The sequence below is a fragment of the Cololabis saira genome, chromosome 8 (assembly GCF_033807715.1).
Source record: "Cololabis saira isolate AMF1-May2022 chromosome 8, fColSai1.1, whole genome shotgun sequence".
Classification (NCBI taxonomy): domain Eukaryota; kingdom Metazoa; phylum Chordata; class Actinopteri; order Beloniformes; family Belonidae; genus Cololabis; species Cololabis saira.
Genome location: NC_084594.1, coordinates 40,248,604 through 40,267,725, shown reverse-complemented (window position 1 = coordinate 40,267,725; position 19,122 = coordinate 40,248,604). Strand labels below are relative to the sequence as shown.

The 19,122-nt window shown below is 40.0% G+C and overlaps 1 protein-coding gene across 1 annotated transcript in view; it reads left to right on the top strand.

Annotated features, from left to right (window-relative positions):
• Nucleotides 1-19,122, top strand: part of LOC133449557 (receptor-type tyrosine-protein phosphatase gamma-like) — a 448,089-nt gene that overhangs the window by 267,584 nt on the left and 161,383 nt on the right. Inside the window, exon 3 of the mRNA XM_061728722.1 lies at nucleotides 13,888-14,070. Within this exon, the coding sequence (XP_061584706.1) occupies nucleotides 13,888-14,070 (183 nt within the window). The remainder of the gene's footprint in view (nucleotides 1-13,887; nucleotides 14,071-19,122) is intronic.

The following is a 19,122-nucleotide window of genomic DNA, read 5'->3' as shown; positions in this document are numbered from 1 at the left end:
TGTCTGCTCAGATGTAAAGTTACCTTTTGACACAAAATACTTCCTGTTCTCTTTGAACCAGTTTAGTACAGTTGCAGAAAGACTCGTCCAGTTCTCCAGTCGTTTGAGCACCGGGATCCAGTAAAACTAAGACTGACATGTTTCCACCGTCTGTGTTTCAGATATGTCATTAAACACTTTGGTCAGAGCGTCTCAGTGCTGTGGTACCGTCTGAAACCTGACTGGAAGACATCATAGCAGTTGTTTTGTGTTAGAAAGTTATTTAGGTGTTGAAAAACTTTATTAATGATCTTACTATTAAAAAAAATGTGGATTTCAGATGGGCCTGTAGTTGCTCATTTGCGTCTTGTCAAGATTGTCCTCTTTCAGCAGAAGTTTAATTACGGCTGTTTTTAGTGGCTCTGGAAACACACCTGACATTAAAGGTATTGTGACATAATTTTTAACATGCATTTAACACTATTAAAAGTCTTGGCCAACATCCCTCAAATGTGTCTAAAAGGGTGTAACAAGAAAAACTTCACTCCAGTACTCCATGCCTGGCTTTTTTTATGACGGTGTTTTTTGCCTGTGAAAAACGCGTCCTTTTCCCCCTTTCCTGTCAATCAATGTCCCGCTCCTCCTCCCGCCACCCAACCAGATGCGCCGTTTTTGCATAATTATGCGGAAATTCCCAGAAAGCACACAATACACTGAATGTTAAAAGTTCGTTTTTTTTGGGTGTAATTGATGTCAAGACACCCAACTAAACACAAAAAATCAAGAAAAATGTGTTTTTCATGTCACAATCCCTTTAAGGACAAGTTCAAGTCAGTAATAGGTCCAACTCCAAAAATTTGTCGGCAGGACGTCTAAAGAGCAAGAAGAGGAGTTCAGCTGATGTAAGATGTTCTCCAGGTCTTTGCTGTTAATGGGTTGAAACTGTGTCATGGTGTTTAAACCGGTTTTCTGTGGACGCAGTACACACGCTGAACCTGCTGCTGATGTACAAACTGTTTGTCTATAATTTTTGGATTGCAGGCCATAGTGGAATGAAGTTTGGTTGCCGTTGACACAGGAGGGTTTGTTAGCCTGTCAACTGTAGCAAATAAGGCCCGCGAATTATGACTGTTTTTGGATGAAGATGTCAGAGAAGTAGGACGTCCTTGCATTCCTCAGTTGTAAGTTATGAGAGTGAAGTTTCTCTTTATAGATGTCACAATGAACCTGGAGGTTTGTTTTTCTGCACTCAGCTTTCTGACACTCTTTTTCCATTTTTCACCATTGTGGAATATCACCATGGACTCTTCTCCCTTCCAGAGATAACCTTCACCTTAATGGGAGCAATAGTGCCCAATAACATTTAATATTTTAGCATTGATGCTATTGATGAGCTCATTGACTGAACCCCTGGACAAGGCAGGTGTTAAAGAGAAAACCTGGTTAGAGATCCCACTACTGTTTTCAGTTATACACCGTTTTGTGATAACTCCTGTTCACATTTGTGTGAAATTAAATTAATTTGTATTCTCAAAGAAAACACAGGAATGATCAGACAGGCCCACATCAGACACAGTAACCTTTGAAATGCTCAGACCCTTGGAGAAGCAAAACAAAAGACTTTGAGCTCTTAAAAGCATGAAAAAGGCATGCTAATCAGAAACTATTTAAATCAAGATTTAAGCAGTAGTCCATTGCATTAAATATTTTGATAGCAAGTTTGTGAAATTGTTACGTAATGTAAATCTGATATCCAAAGCAGCTCAGCTGGTTCCTCTCGATGTGGAGGACCAAAGATCTAAGGGTGATTTCAGCCTACCTGGATTTTTTCCTTAAACAGGAAACTGATTTCAGGCAGGTGTCCACAAACGTATTCTCCTGAGTACTACCCACGACGTGTGACCTTAAGTTAGGGTAGAGATGAAGATCGACTGGTAAACACAGAGCCTTGACTTTTGATCATAGATCAATAGAGCTATGTATGTCCCACTGCACAGCCCATCATGATCATGATGACATCCTAGAATATCCTGAGTTCAGCGTTAGTCAGAATGGAAAGCTCTGTCTCATGAAACTTGAAAAAATGATTGTTGTGAAGGAATACTACCATGTACTTTTGCCCACAGTCTTACTATTCTCATTTTAACCTTCAAAAACAAACACAAATGAAACATGAAAGCTAGTGTTTAAACAACATGCAAAATGTACATGACATGGCATTCATATCTAACGGCAGCTTTAAGACAATTGAACTGCATTGATTCAGATACTGATTCCATGTCCAGAAAGTAAATGAGCATGTTAAGTGGGAAGGGACCTTGGTTGTTCTCAGTCAGCTGTTTGTGAAACCGAAAGTGACCGAAAGAACAAAATCGCAGATACAAGTGTCAGCGGAAATTAGCTTTTTCTGCAGGGTGTCCTGACTCTCCCTTCGAGATAGGGTGAGAAGCTTGGTCATCAAGGAGGGGCTCATATTCTGTAACATTTACGTAAAAGTGGGCCACCAATTTCCCTGCATTGGCATTTTACATACTGGCCCAAGCAGGAGAGAAAAATACCACAACCGCGTGTCCTTAAATACATGAAACTGGCATTACGGAACCAAAGTGTAACTCAATGTTGAGTGGGTGAAATGAGACAGAAGTCATAAATTACATTTATTGCACTGATATTAATAAAAATAAAAAGTAAAAGCATCGTGGAGGAGAAAATGCTTTCAGCTTTCTTCAAATTGTTATGGTTCTATTAAACAGGAGTGCATGTAAGCCAGATGCGCAATTGCACAAGAGAGGCACGTGGAGTGACAGTGTGTGTGTGCAGCACGCTTAAAGTTTGAACAGGGAAACTAGGCTGATTCAGCTGCATGTGCAGCATCGGTACAGTAAATAAAAAATCTGTGGCTCCTTCAGCTGGAAATGTCTGGGTTTTCCTCACCAACTTCTGTGTCATTTTATGAGCGCATTTTAACTACGAGCCCTGCTTGTCCCTGGGCGAAGTGTGACTCCTCTTTGGTTACAACTATGGTTGTCACACATACAACATGATCACAAAGTTGTTAAATTCTCACGCTTCTCGCTTGGATACACAACAGGGTATGACCCTTTCATACACAACTGATCTCTCCTTTTTCACGCCTTTTGGTCTACCTCGGTGGTGGGAAAAAGAGGTTATCTAATATCACACCTTTCCAGGAAAGTGGTCCTTACATACAGACACAAAAAAGGGGGAAATGTTCCTCAAAAAAATGCCAGCATATAAGGGCCTTTTAACTCAAAAGTAAATACCTAAGAGACACTGACATTATGGATACTATTGTGATTCCTTTTAGTGGAAAGGAAGTTTGGTGGTGAAGTGGTTTTTCAAATGATAATTCACAATGCCAAACAGCCAGGTGTTATGACCTATCCATAAGTCTCAAACACTAAATAGACTTAACAAACTTGTTTGGGCATAGGTTACTGAAGTTTAATTAGTAGTACAATCTGGCAGAGAATCACAGCAAGGATCTGGGGCCTCATTTATAAAAGAGTGCGTAGGATTCATACTAAAAATGTACGTGCGCACAAAAAAATCCTAATTTATAAAACCGTGTGCACTCACATCTGCACACAATGTTCGCTTTATAAATCTCAGTCCAGCTGGAAGGTTGCGCACGTGAATTCGCCTCATATCCCGCCCTCTACACGCCCACTTTATACCAAGAATGGTCAATGCAAACTACTTAATGACTGTATTTGCATATAAATGAGCCTGCTGAGCATGCGCAGCGCTTGCCTGCAGTCTGTTTCTGCTGTGCGTCAGGATGAATGAGTCATGTGTCGAGCCACCGTGTCACTAAATTTCACGGAGACCGAGATCGAGATGTGGATGAGGTGGAGGCCAGGAAAACCACATTATTTGGTGGTCAAAGTAGTGGCATCAGTAACAAAAAGAAAGTGAGTGAGTGGCAGCATGTCGTTGCTGCGCTAAACGCCACAAGTGCCACGGACAGATCTGTGGCAGAGATAAAAAAGAAGTGGTGCGATCTGAAGGTGGAGGCCAAGAGGAGAGTGGCCCGACACTTATTGTTCTGTCCTCAGTTACTCTCCAGGTAGAGATACGCACATTTTTCCGTTATTTATTTTTTTTTTAAATCCCAACCTTTGCGCAGAAGGTGTCGTGCGCATATTTCAAGCCCTGTTTTGTGGGCACGCAAGCCTTATAAATGAGGCCCCTGGTCTTTTATGGAGGTTGTTTGATGAATTGCAGGGGTGTGTCATCTGCTGACTGGACACACTCAACCTCCTAGAACTCTGCAGTACAGGAATACAGAAAAGACAAACAAACAAATGTAGTATAACACAAGGAGTGTCAAAACATTTTTCTCTTGTCATCCAACATTTGAAATTACATCCTGTAAAGGTTGTCGTTCCACATGTTTTTTTCTATTTCTTAGTCTTGATGTTTTGCACTCTACACTCCTGAACATCTATAACCTGTGGGCATGAGCATGAAAATGACAGATTATGCAGCTGGCTTTACTGTATCTCAGGAGAGTACTCTCCTGAGATACAGTAAATGCCCCGTGGTAAAAGTAAGAGAGCCTGAGGAAAACCCCCGCCACTTCAGGTTCAGCCTCTGACAGACTGTGGTCTCAATCAGAAGTTTTTACATTTGCGAGGGGTAACTGCTTTACTCAGCACTGAACATTCTGACAGGAGTGTATTTGCTTTCCAAGTGGACTGGGCCTGTGTGTAAAGCTGCAGACACAACAACGTCTGCAGTGGATGTGTTAGAGTTGTATGCTACTGTAGCTGAAGGGTAGCACAGAGGAAATCCTCCATACATACTGTAGGCCAGCCACACCCTCTCAAAGCATTTAGCAATAATTGGAAAGAGCACCACTGGCCTGTCATTGTTTAGAGGGTCATTTGGTATCTCTTGGGACTGAAATACTTGCAATGTGTTTAAAAAAAAAAGAGACTGGAGCCTATGCAAGAGAAATGTTAAAAATTGAGTTGAGACAATCAGCAAGTTTTGCTCTACATGTCCTTAGGACCCACCAAGTGATATTATCTGGACCTACTGCCTTGCAGGGGTTAATTTTTCTCGTGATCTTGTCAACAAAAAATATCATATCTCACCAAGAAGTGAAGTTGCTTGTTTTTTTTCTCCAGTTAGCCAGTGATATGTGGTAAACGCCTCCACACGTGTGGTATTTGCTGTGAAGTCATCTGTATTACAGATTTGTACCTGTAATTCTGCTCTACAGTCTGTATTTTGCTGCATTTGACTCCATCTTGTTGCCCAAATCTGAATGTAAGGGAACAATCTTGCAACATGTTGTATTTATAGCAGTCATATATCAAATTATTGTTAATTTTGGTTAAACATCAATACAATTTAATTCTTTTCATCGTCACCTAGCCAAGATGCCTCCAACAAAACAATACTGAATCCTTAGTGAGGTAAAGAAGAATCCAAGATTAACAGCTAAAGGCTTGACAACTGGAACTCATAAATCACGAGTTAATGAGACTACCATAAATGTTTGTTTTTCAAACACACACACAAATATATATATATATATATATATATATATATATATATATATATATATATAGATATAGATATAGATATGAGTCTAAAAACTATATTTGTGGACTGACACAAGTTTTTGTTATTTTATGTTTATACAGCGCAAAAAGGGCACAGCTTACCAATATCAAAAACCTTGTATGGTTGAAAGAGCAGGCTGACTGAATGAATCCCATGTTTACCATAATATCCTATGAGAAAATGTCATGCTATCCAGCAGCTGAAGCTAATTTTAAAGGAGCTTGAGGCTCCTTTTAAGAAATGAGACTCTCTAGCGCCATCCTTCACCACGACGGCCGTCAGGGGTACTGCAGCCAACAGTGAAGCCGGCACGGGAGAACGGGGAGAACGCACATGCAGCGCCATGTGACGTCACATCCACAGCCCAGCGCGGGAAATTCGGACCCCGGATTGCAGCACATTTTGCAGCACACAGCCTGTTCAAGGCAACGGAGAGATACACTAGAGGAAACATTCTTTTGGGTTTGGAACGCTTCATCTGACATTATTACTAGAAAACGTATACAGATTTTTTTCATAAATCCTGTGTCAATCCGGCCTCAAGCTCCTTTAAGTTTGGTATGCATTACCCAGCAGCACAATGACCCACAATACCCATCTTTTAAGAGTGGCCCAGTCTGAGCCCAGACCTTACATCCATCGCTGCCCAAGAAAGCCGTTCACACCAGACATCGTAAAAATGTGTCTAACTGAGGACGTGAAAGGGAGAGGAGTTTTTTTTGTTTCATGTGCACCTCTGATCGCGAGCTATTAAAACTGCTTGTTTTAACAGCTCGCCATTACTGTCCAAACATGATTGACCTGCTGAATGGTTCACTTACTGTACTTTTTCCATTCTGCACCATGAATGTGCTCCATAAAATCAAGATCATTATATTTTATTCAAGCTCTAAACTTAGGAACAGTGTGTATCTCTATTATTTTGACTTAGACTGAGCCCCCAAGACAATTTCAAGATATATTATATTCTATTTGATGCCTTTTTACTTATCAACATATGCAGCAAGTAAAGAGTAAAAAGATATTGGATTTCTTGGTTCAATGTCTTTTTGTGAGTCTTATCTATACAACACACAGTTTCTTAGCCATTATCCAAGTCCACAGTTAAGGTTAGCGCTCCAGCTGTCAGGTTAGCTTCTCTCCTTTACCTTTGTACGCTGCTTTTAGCAGAAATTAACTCTATTAAAGGAGTGGCTAATCACTTCATGTTTTCTCTTCAACTGCTGGCCAGCCTGTAGCTGTCTGGATCTATAATGCTGCAAGTCATATACAAAAGCCAGACCACCTCAATCAATAACCACCCTAGGGCAAGGACAGATATGGAGGATAGGCATAGGAGAACAGGAGCCGCCTAATTCAATAAAATAGACATTACCCTGGCTTGCAACGCGCCAGGGCATGAGTAATCATAAACAAATTAATTTTAGAACACTGAAGCTCGGTATTGCTTTCACTTAAGAAGAATTTTTAGAGAGAATGGGTTGTATAAAGTATAAGGTAATGTGAGAGGACAAAAGGTGAAGGGAAATGCAGTGATGGACAAATTCGGATGCCTGCAGTTTTTGTTACCCATCATCACGTTGCAGACAAAGTTCGCTTCTGGCCTTTCCATAAGACGGTTCAGTTAGTTTATTAAATTATGAATCGTCAAATATGAAGCTTTACATACCGAGATAAATACCTAAGAATACTATTGTTTTTCAAACACTTTTACATTTTCTCAACATGCTTCAAACCCACTTAGCTGCAAATAAACAGAGCTGCGATACGCATCAGCCCTCCTATAACCTTAAGGGCAAACAAACACACAAGTGGATGTGCTGGTTCATTACCACAACTTGAAAAACTGGATGATTTTTTTCTCTCCTTTATTTAATCATCTGAACTGAAGAAATTAAATAGGGTGTACTTTAATTGTAAAATTACTGTATTTACTACACAAAGTACAATGAAGTTACAATTAATGATGGCTTATAAAATGTAAATAAAACAGAATGCAATGATTTCAAAATATCAAGAACCCATATTTTATTCCTAATAGATTATATCATGGCATATCAGATGTTAAAACTGAAACATGTTGCCATTTCAAGAAATAATTTGTGCTTATTTTGAATTTGATAGCAGTGTGTCAAAAGGTCCTGGGCCATTCTACATCTTGTTCCAGTATGCCACAGTTATTTAAACATTTTTATAATGCCTCATTTGGATTTATGTGAGTTTTTTTCATGTTAAAGCATAAAAGAAATCATGATTCAGCAGTTTGCGGATATCATACCTCCTTAGCAACAATGACGAAGTGGTAATTTTCTGTGTGACTTTGCCACTCTCTTTGGAAGAATGTAATTCTTCTTTACAGTATTGCTTCAGTTCCTTGAGGTTTTTGGACATTCAGTGATACACAACTCCCTTAATCCCTTGAACCATACAGACACGGTACAGAGTCTGGAAGACTTCTAAAATAAATGACAGCTCAAAGCTAAGGGTTTAAGGGGTTATGCTGCTGCATTTCAGCTGTTTGTGTCTGGAATTGGACTAGATCTTTCAGAGATCATTTTTAGTGTATCTATTTATTTTCAGCAGTTCTTATGTGGATTTGACGTTGCACTTCAGATCATTGTTCTGTTTTATTATCTAATTTTGACCAATGTTTAGATGCTGAACAGATGGCCTCACATTTGCTTCTGGAATACTTTGAGGAATTCATGGCTGACTGAGTGACAGCATTAAGGCCAAACAACTCAACTTTGATCTAATCTGTCCAATATGCATTGTTCCAGAAGTGTTATTGTTTGTTTAGATGCAGTTTTGAGAATCTCTGTTGTGCTTCCATGTTCTTTTGTTACAGAAGAGGCGTTCTCCTGGCGGCTCTTCCAAACAAACCGTACTGTTTCTAAATGTTGTACTGTTCTGTCATAGACATTTTTAATTCCTCAGAGAGGTCTGCCACAAGTGAAATATATTTTTTTTTCTCTATGAACTATTCACTTTCTGATGGGGAAAATTGGCTGTGACGTCAGTCATGCAAAGAATGGCAGCTGTCACTGTCGTTCAATTAACTTCTTTAAGAGGGCTCCTTATGTCCTTACCTCTTGCCAGTGTGCTGACATATACTTAAATCCTCCACATCAGCAACATGTCAAAACATTAGTTTATTATAAAGGTATCCACACCCGCTGAGAATCAGTTAATCAAGGGTTGATGATTAGCAGCAAACGACTGGAACTGACCCTCTTTTTAATCCTAAGGTTTGCCCATGTTTTTTGGCTTCATAATAGCAATAACTACTATGATTCAATGTTATACTTAACCTAAACTCTGCCAGCCACTTGTCCCAGTCTTCATGGTGGTTTTCCACATAGGATTCCATATTTTTGGTTCGATTTACCTTTTCTGTGAAGTTGGTTTGTGGATGGTAACTGGTGGCCAGTGTGTCACTCCCCATTTCTGTCAGATGTCCCTGAAGAGTTGACTGGTGAATGGGGGTCCTCTATCTGAATCAATTTTGTTGTTGTACTCCCCAACAGGTGAAGATTTCCTTCGTCAATATAGCTGTCTTAATGGGGAACAGTTCTGCCCACTTTATAGAATAGTCTACTTTTACAAGCAGAAAGCTGTTTCTTCTCTTGTGCCGGAGAGAAATAGGCCTTATAAAGTCAATCCCCAACATGAAATCTGCTTCCTCCACCTCAGAGGCCTTCAGAAACCCTGATTGCTTCGGGTTATCCGGTTTGTACTGCTGGCAGATGAAGGAACTCTTCACATGACTCCAGATGTCTGTAGGTACTGACGGCCACCAGGTCACCGCCAAAATTCACAGGAGTGTCTTAGGTCTGCCCAGTTGAGCCCCTAATGGGTTATTTTGAAAATAATGGAGAATATTGGGTTGTCAGGTTATTTGGCACCACGAGTTGAAACTTGAGTCCTTCTCCTCTAGTTGGTATAGTATGGTATAGAACATTTTGCGATTTATCCCACCCAATCTGGTCTGCTTGTTGCCCACTGGAAGTGGCTTTATTCTGCATTCCTCCAACCTCTAGATTTTGTTTCTGGGAATGTGCTATTTCAGCCAGAGAAATGGGTAGACAATTAGTGCAGGTGTTGGAACTGATAGGGGTGTAGGAGGCTATTACAGCTACTTGATCTTCTTCAACAGCCGACAGGGCGTCAGGCACAACGTTCATATATCCCTTTCTCTACTTGACATTGAAAAAGAATTGCTGAAGCCATAGGGTCCATCTTGTCAATCTTGATGGTGTCTTGAGACTTGATTGCCCAGGCCAATGTGCTATGGTCGGTGTTCACAGTAAACGTTGTCACTTTCAGTTAATGTATCATTTTCTCTACTGCCCAGACGACAGCCACATTTTCTTTTTCTGATGTAGATTAATTCCACTTATCTCATTTGAGTAACAGGAATGCGTAGGCAATCACCCTTTTCCCCTCAATGTCCTGTTGCATCAGAGCTGCTCCAAGACTCATATTGCTGGACTCTGTCTGTTCCTGAAATGGAAGGAATGGAGCAGGCTGGGCTAGTACTGGAGCTGATTTTAGCACTCCTTTAGCATTCATTGGTCCATTTCCATTTTATGTCTTTACTTTTGATCACATAAGGGTGTTGTGATGTCGCAAAACGGAAATGAACAGGTGGTACCACCCCACAAGACACCAACATTTCTGATGTTACTTGATGTTGTGCAGGGTGGGGTAGCTGGTCTAGGCTACTGTTTTCCCATTATCCAGTTCAACCTTTCTTCCAGAAACTACATGACCAAAGAACTTGAATTGGTCTTTCGGGAAGTAGCATTTTTTCAGTTAACGATAAGTTGTGTGCATGAGTCTTGTAAACACTGCATCTAGGTCTTAAAGGTGTTGTTCTTGGGTGGGGAAATATACAATATTGACGAAGCATATTTATCCCCACACCGTCTCCATAAGCCTTTGAAATATGGCGCCTGCGTTCTTTGACCCCAATGGCATGGCTTTAAACTAGCACAGGCCCATGGGTGTGATGATGGCGGTCTTTACTTTTTGTGTCCATCTCCGCTTGCTAATATCTGGACTATGGATTTTAGCTCCCTGGAGCGAATCTGAGATGTCATGGATGAATGGCAAGGGACATGCTTCCTGCAGAGTTTTGGCATTTAGCTATCTATAGTCGATGCAAAAGCAGAGGGACCCATCTGGCTTTTTCAAGACTACAGGCGAAGCCCATGCTGATTTGGATGGCTCAATCATGCACTCTGGCTGCATTTTGTCAACATGTTCTTGTATGAGGATCCTCTTCCTGACACATACCCCTAAGTGATTAAGATTAATTTTCCTAAAAAAGTCCAGCCCCAAAATCAATAGAAATGCCAAGTGCTCATTGATCACATAGATTCTATAGTCCATTATGTGAACAAAAGTCAAGGGGTTGTCAATCCGCAGCTGTTGATCTTTTGTCTTGATCTTTTGCCACATGCTTTTCTGTTTTAGTGTGAAGGTGCTCCTGGTGTCAGCTATTGCCTCTCCCTGCAATCCCAATAGGGACGATTAACAGGGTTGATAATGAGACTTGTGCTGAAGCCATAGGGTGACATTTCCTTTCATCTCCACCTGAAGTACTTGTACTCGAGACAGGTTTGCTGCCGGGCTCCCTCTTAGTCCTGCTGGCGGCATAGAGGTTGAACCGGTCTCAGTACTGTTTCTTGGATGCCCAGCCTCGTGCCACCATAGAACCTACTTTTACCAGCTGCTCCACCTCTTAGGCAGCTCACCAAAGCTGAATTGCAGTTATCCATGATTCTTCGTACTAATTCCCCTTCCTCAATATCCAGCTTCCATTTGAGGTATATCACCATATAATCATAAAGAAAGTCTCTTAAGAATTGCTCTGGTGTTTGGATCTCATCCCGCAGCTGGTCCTTCAACTCTGTTAAATAATCCGTAGGCAGGAAGGCTGCCAAAAGTGACTCCTTAAATTCCTCCCAGTTGCGTATTTTACTCTTCTCAGCCATCCACCCACTCTTGGCAGACCTCTTTAGCACTGATGACAGCATTGCCAGCAATTCCACATCAGTTATTGGTCTTAAGGTCAAGAAGGTCTCCACCTGCTCCACGAAGTTAAGTACATAGGCGGTGTCCTCTGACCCCACAACCATAGGAAACTTCAACCGCACCGGAGGTTTAGCCACAAACCCACATTACCATTTTATTAAAGATTGGAAGATTTTATTCTAATAAGTACCTTGTGTGATATTTGTATTAACTTTTTAAATTTCTTTCCCATTCATCTTTGGTTCTATTGTTCTATAAAGTTTTGGAAAGTTTTCTTTTAACAAGCAAGCTTCCGAGAGTCACTCAGAGTCACTCTGAGGCAAACATCACGTTTCCTTCTTTTAGTTAACAATATCACGAGTTGGTAGATGAGGACCCAAGCGCACCAGAGACACAGGAGGCAGGGGTTCCAAAAAATGTGATTTATTGACAAAAAATAAACCAAAAATGTGGGGAGCAGGGTTAACAAAAAACACAAGAGCAAGAATCCAAACACCTGACAGGACACACAGAGGGTGGAAACAGTATGGACCAGCACAGAGCAAGGGAAAGACAAGACCAGATATACACAGAAGGATTAACGAGACACAAGTGCAGACGATCAGGGCAAACAGGAACTGACCAAACCGTGACAAACAATTCAAGTAGGCAATAAGGTGGCTGTTTCAGTGTATTAATGTAAATGCAAAATGCAAAACATCTCTCCTTATTTCAGTCACATTGCATAAATGCTGGTTTCAGTCTGGTGTAAAGTTCTGTACTAATAACTGGTGCAATATTCCTTGAGGAAGCCCACTTCCAGCTTTTGGAAAACTCAGACACGATAAATGTAGAAGAAAAGGTGAATGCTTGAAGGAGTTCTTTGACAACATGGAAATACCCTGAGATATGTGGGGTGGATTCTCATGTAAGAGACTATGTTCTGTAACAGCTCTATCAAAATCCGAGTCATGAATTAAGAGCTATTTTTCCAAACAATCAAGTGGCATTTGGTAGTAATGCTTGTGTGCTTGGGTAGTATGCTTGAGTAATTGTTTTTTTCTATTTATTTTTTTTTCATACATTTATAAGAATCAGATGGATATAAAGTGTAATTGTTGAATATTGGAGAAAGGGTAGGATTAAATACATTTTACTTCTTCCAACCCTTTTCAGAAATGTTAAACAGGATTATGTTGGATTAAGTTATGCGTATGGTTATGCGTGTGCATGTATAGGTATGTATATATACATAGATCGGCGTGTGCACATTGGTTGTAGATTTGTTTTATAGATGTATTTACTTTCCGGTTAAAATAGATTCATTTATGAAATGAAATAGCTTTATCCGTCATTGAGCCAGCGTCCCCACACAACATAATTATTTATATACATGTATTTACAAGGGACTTTTTAGTAATATGTGTAGTAGTATTATCATTCATGATAAAAACCACTTGACTACCTGTTCAGGGTGTACCCCTGTCTTTTGTTCAAAGAGAGCTGAAATAGACTCCAGCAGACCCCTGTGACCCTAAATAGGAATAAGCAGGTAGAGCTCGTATTTCACTGAAATGTAATATCCTGGTCTCAAGTTCCAACAGTTCAGCTTTTGAGCCTTCACTTTTCATGTCATGATTGTCAACGATTTCACCAAACTCACATTTCTCAAAAGCACATTTCTGGCCAAGAAGACACACTTGCTCCACGTGCCATACTATTGCTGATGTAAAGCTGGCCTAAAATGTGTATTTACCCTAACTGATATTCAATAAAATGATGGTTCCCAAAAAGTGATACCTACATTTTAGTATCCATCTTCCGAACTGAAATTGTGGACCTTAATACAGCTCAAAGATACAGTTTAGAGGGGCTTTGGGAACATGCTGCCTCCAGGGTACCCAGCAGCAGCAGCCTTGCTCTTTGAGGAAGACTTGGATGTTGAAGAAAAGCTTTGGGGCATCTCAGGCATGACCTCTGATGATCTTTCTCCTCCAGCCTCTGCACAAAGGGACTGCCCCGGGCATTCACTCTGGATGTTTATTGTCCAACTGTGCACTGTGATTGATGCTGGCAGCAGAGGTGTTCTGAAGTTGAGTTAAGGAGATCAGCAGTGCAAATCCAAAAAAAGAATTTCAATGTTTCACACAAGGATATCTGGGAACAACACAGCGGTCTCTGTCAGCTGTCTATAGGAAACATGAGATGGTGTGAAATGTTTCTCCTTTTTTCCTCTGGTGTTTTTGTATCTTGTTGGAAATAAAGCTGCATTGCATTTCCTGTCTTTTACAGGTACATATGGGCCAGATGAGGGCTGGGCATCTGCCTACCCAGAATGTAAAGACAAAAACCAGTCACCCATCAACATCGTGGACCAGGATGCCAAAGTCTCAACAGAGTATCAGGAACTGACACTAGAGGGATTTGCCACCGAATCCTCCAATAAAACATCAATGAAGAACACAGGAAAAACAGGTACATGAACAATGATGCATCTGTTTTTGTTATTATTAATAATGAATCTTTTAGCAACTTTATGTTATTTAGGTTCTTGTCATAGGAATTAACCCCATGTAAAATGTCCAAAAAAACATAAAGGTGAAAACAGATGAATGTTAAAATGACGCACATTTCATTTATTCAGCACCTGGAATGCATCCAATTCCCAGGTTCTGCCTCTGTTGTAAATGTTATTTGCATTTCACTGCATATCATGAAGTTCTATTTTATCGCACTGGCACTGGCGTGGTAGCACCTGTGTCATAGCAGTCTGACCAGCACTTATCCAGCTGTACCCTCCTGTGATTTTGCGCTAGTGTTGTTCTCTCAGATGTAAGTTGCTTTGGATAAAAGCGTCTGCTAAATGGCAGTAGTAGTAGTAGTAGTAGTCGTAGTAGTTTTTATTACAAATAATATATCAATGTTTCAGATATATAAAAAATGATAAAATTTGCTATTATATTTATGAATTCTCATCTACTACTATGTGCTTATGTTCAAAATAAAAGATATCAATCAATCATGTGTTTACTATTAACCTGCTGAGACCTGTATGCTGCTGAGAGATTACTATTAATTAAGGAGAGTTTTCTTGTTTTGTTTTGTTTTCATAAATATTTAGGCTTTATCAAAAAAATCCTTTTTTTTTATTTCCTACCAATCAAAATTTAATAACCAACATTCGATGAACAGAATTTAATAGACACCCTTTGCCCAATAACACCTTCTTTGTTACAAAGTTACATACATTTTAAATTACTGACAAAACAGTGATGGCTATTGTACGATAGATGGAAATATTTGCTCTCCAGTAGAGACCTGTCCAGAACGCACCCCTGTCTTTCACCTGAAGAGAGCTGGGATAGGCTCCAGCAGACCCCGTAACCCTGAATTAGAAAAAGACAGAATAGATAATGTATGCTCAAAAAAGGAGTAGGAAGAAGTAAAACACTTACCTGTATTAACTCCTACCCCTTTAACTCAATGGTGTTTTTTCAGTTGGACTCTCACTATTAAAGGAGCATGAGGCTCCTATTAAGAAATTAGACTCTAGCGCCACCATTCGCCACGACGGCCGTCGGGGGTACTGCAGCCAACAGTGAAGCCAGAACGGGGAGAACGTGCATGCAGCGTCATGTGACGTCACATCCGCCACCGAGCGCGGGAAATTCGGAGTCCGAATTGCAGCACATTTTGCAGCACACAGCCTGTTCAAGGCAAAGGAGAGATACGCTAGAGGGCTCATTCTTTTGGGTTTGGAACGCTTCATCTGACATTATTACTAGAAAACTTAAAACGTATACTAATTTTTTTCATAAATCCTGCCTCAATCCTGCCTCATGCTCCTTTAAATAAGAAAGAAAAGAAAAAATTGACATAGTTAAGGGTTGCACAAATTTATAGTAAGAATTTAACTTAGGAAATATAAATTATGGTATACCTGAGTATTAATCACCTGAGTTATTTACCCTGAGTCCCTGTATTCATATATACGCAAAAGCAAACATTATTTACGATGTGAATTAATATCCACCCGTGTGCAATCATAATCATTACAAATATTCCCACTCAGAGATATTTCTACACACATTATACATACATATACACATGTACTTGTTTCTGTTCATACACGCGTTTCCACCCCCCACAATCTACAGAGGGATCCCCACCCCACAACGGGAGCCCCAGTGTGAGCCCTGGGGCGGGTTTGGGTGCACAGGCATTTTCTGCATTTTCTGCATTTTCTTCATGCTGTTGTTGTTCTGCTCATTTAGTCATAGCACACAGACACAATATTCTTAAAAATAATCATTGGCCCCCTTACAGATTTCCTCTAAAACATTGTCACTGTTTACATTTATAAAATAGGTTTTTCTCAGGTGACCCATGTTTTATGTGGCAGTCCCTCTCAGTTCCAGCCAGAGCAAGAGATGTTCACCACCCCACCGCGTCCAGATGGCAAATAAATCGCACACCCGCAAAGCAGCCACTGGCTGAGCCTGTTCTGGCCCAGCGCCATTGAATAATAATTGATAATTATGGATATGGAATTCTAACTAACTTAATTACAACAATTATTCAATGCTGCACTGTCCTATAGTCGGCATGGTGGTAGAGTTGGCAACACTGGTGGTGGACAGGGGCTGTTGGGCTTGGTGTGGCTAATTTGGCATCAGTGGAGCTGTGTGCCACGCTGTCACCCATCAAGGCAGTTGGCAGCCTCTCTCAATAAGTGTGAGATGGTTTCCTCTCAAATATTTTATTTTGCTTTATTTTTTTTCCCCTGGAATCTGAAACATCCATGGACCATTCAGTCTGCCCAAAGATTTGCTGTGTCATTCTTCCTTTTCCTTTTTTTTTTACAGGAGTTTTCTGTTTTCTTTTGGTTTTCCTGTCCTTCACAAGGATTTGCTGAAATGTTTTAGGCGCATAGACAACCACACCCCTTTTGAAAGTAAGAAACTGAAATTAAAATAAAAAAGTCTCCTTAAAAAAAAAAACACACCATTATAGAATAAAGGTGTCATGAACCTGTGACCGCTGCAGGGGTACTCTAGCCTCAGTAGACGGGCCGCTTGCTTTAACCACTGTGCCACCCAGCGGCCCATGGTTGGACTTCTTGAGGAGAACTTACGAGAAACTGGACTGACGTGGTTTGGACAGATGAAAGGGAGAGAGAATTAATAAATGTTAAATGAACTGCATTTATGTAGTTATTTTTTAGGTTTGCTGACCTCTCAAAGCACTTGTTCAGTGTTTGTTCTGAACAAGGAGCTGAGGGAGAGGAACACTAGAAAGTCAATGCACACCAATACCTCCAAAAGGCATTATTATTATTATTATTAATTATTATTAGTAGTATTATTAGTATTTGTATTATTATTGTGGATATTTGTTCTAAAAATGTTAAGATATATGCATAAACTGACTGGTACTGTTAATCCTGTTCATCAAATTATTCACATTAGAGAAATTCATTTCAGTAAAAGAAACAAAACAAATACAAGTTTTTTTATATTACTTTTTTCCCTATAATGTTAAATATGTCCATGAATGTTTTTTCACTGTAATGCTTTTGCACTGTCTAGAAAATGAAAATCTAACGCATGAATTCTCTAAGTCATCATGGCGCCATTTCATGCCAAACATCTGCTGCCTTACTTACCTGCATGTGATTATTGAACAAGACAGGTGCAATATGCAACAAGTCATGTTTGATGAAGAGTACAGATTTAATTTTTCCATTTGAATATGCATCATCCGTGTTCGCGCAGTTGCCATGGCAGGTGTCACTGCTGGTAGAATTCAGCACCCTACTATCTACATCTGCTTCCTTTGAGAGTTTTGAAGACCCAGCTTGTCAGCCAAAGGTATTTCTCACAATTCCAGGTTGTCACTAAGATGGATGATCCTCCCAACCGTGAAAAAGTAGAATTGAAAGGCTTTTGAGACGTATAGGTGGTTGCTGTCACTGATGACAGCATTTTGATTGGGGCCCAGAGAAAAGCTGTGGGTTGGGTACTGGAGAGTTTTATGTCCTTTCATGTACTGGATGAAAAAAGTGCATTTTAACAGATAACACATCTACATAAATTCATGATTTCAGGTTTTGTGAAAATATGAATGTTATTCAATGAATATGAATCCTATCCAAACTCTGCTAACAAGGATATTAATATTACTTTTTGTTGTATTTAAGTTAAAAGGTATTGAACCTATTTGGTCTCTCTCGCCATTGTGAGGCAATAACAACTTCTGAAGGTGGACTGTTCAACATTAATATAATCCCCTTGCTTTCTGACTTTCTGACATCTTCAAAAGTCAGAAGAACTGGAATTGAGCTGGATCTGTCTAGCACCAGGTGACAAGAACTTTGCAAGATCACCAGATGTGTCCCATGCAAGATAATAAAGAATCTACTCATACTTCTGATCACCAAGTAGAGCTTGTTTAAATGTGGAGTGCACATCAACATTTCTGTCATTATCAGAGTTTACAATGTTGATGCCTTATATAAACTGTTGCTCTCACAATAGGCATATACCTTGAACACATCTCCTTTTAAACAGGAGAAGTATAATAGTATTGGCTTCCTGTGCCCTGCACAACATGGCCATGAAATGGGAGTTTCATGATAGACTTTCAGAGAGTTTTGTCCATGAATAGCAACTTTTTTTTTTTTGTAACTTACTTTCACATCAAACTGCTTTCACTTCACCTCTTGAAGGTTTCATTTGAAAGGTGACAAGTTATTACCTGTATTTGTCATCTCTTTCCAGGTTTTTGCCGTGGCACTCTGTCACACCTGTAGCCTACAAACAGGGGAAAATAACATATTTTTTCCTTGGTCCAATTGAGTTGAAATTACATGTGGCAAAGTCAGAAAAAATGATCTTCCTCTCTCCTTCTCTCTCTTAATGAACGCCATGGTTTTAACGTGCTCCAGGTAGACATGCAGGTTGAAGAAACCTCTGTCCACCTCCTTCCTAATGCTTTGGTCCGTGAGAGTGTATTTATGCTAGTTAATGAGTATCCATTACACATGTTCTTACAATCAAATCCAAATTTAAGGTGGTGGTTGTGAACCCAGAATTCAATTTTAGTAAGAAGAGGATTTTATGTGCAACTATAATCACAGATTTGCACAGATTTATTTTATTTTTATTAATTTGATATAATTTATAATTTTTTATTTTTTATTTATTTTTATTATTTTTTTGGGGGGAGGGCTTGGGAAGACATTGCATCTCCAGTAAGACAATGCAAACTCTGGATACCTCATTCATTACGAATAAATAAGAGCGGTTGTGGCTCAGTGAGTTCAGTTGTCTGCCAACCGAAAAGACCGTTTTGGTTCTAGTTCATATGTCATCGGGTTCTTGGGCAATCCCATGAACCCTACGTTGCCTCCGATGGGCTGTGATTTATTGCTGTGGGAAGGAAACATCTCCTGTAGCGGTCTGTGTTGCAGCTGATCAGAGGCTTTTTCAGTTCCACTGCAACACGGACCGCTACAGGAGATCCTTC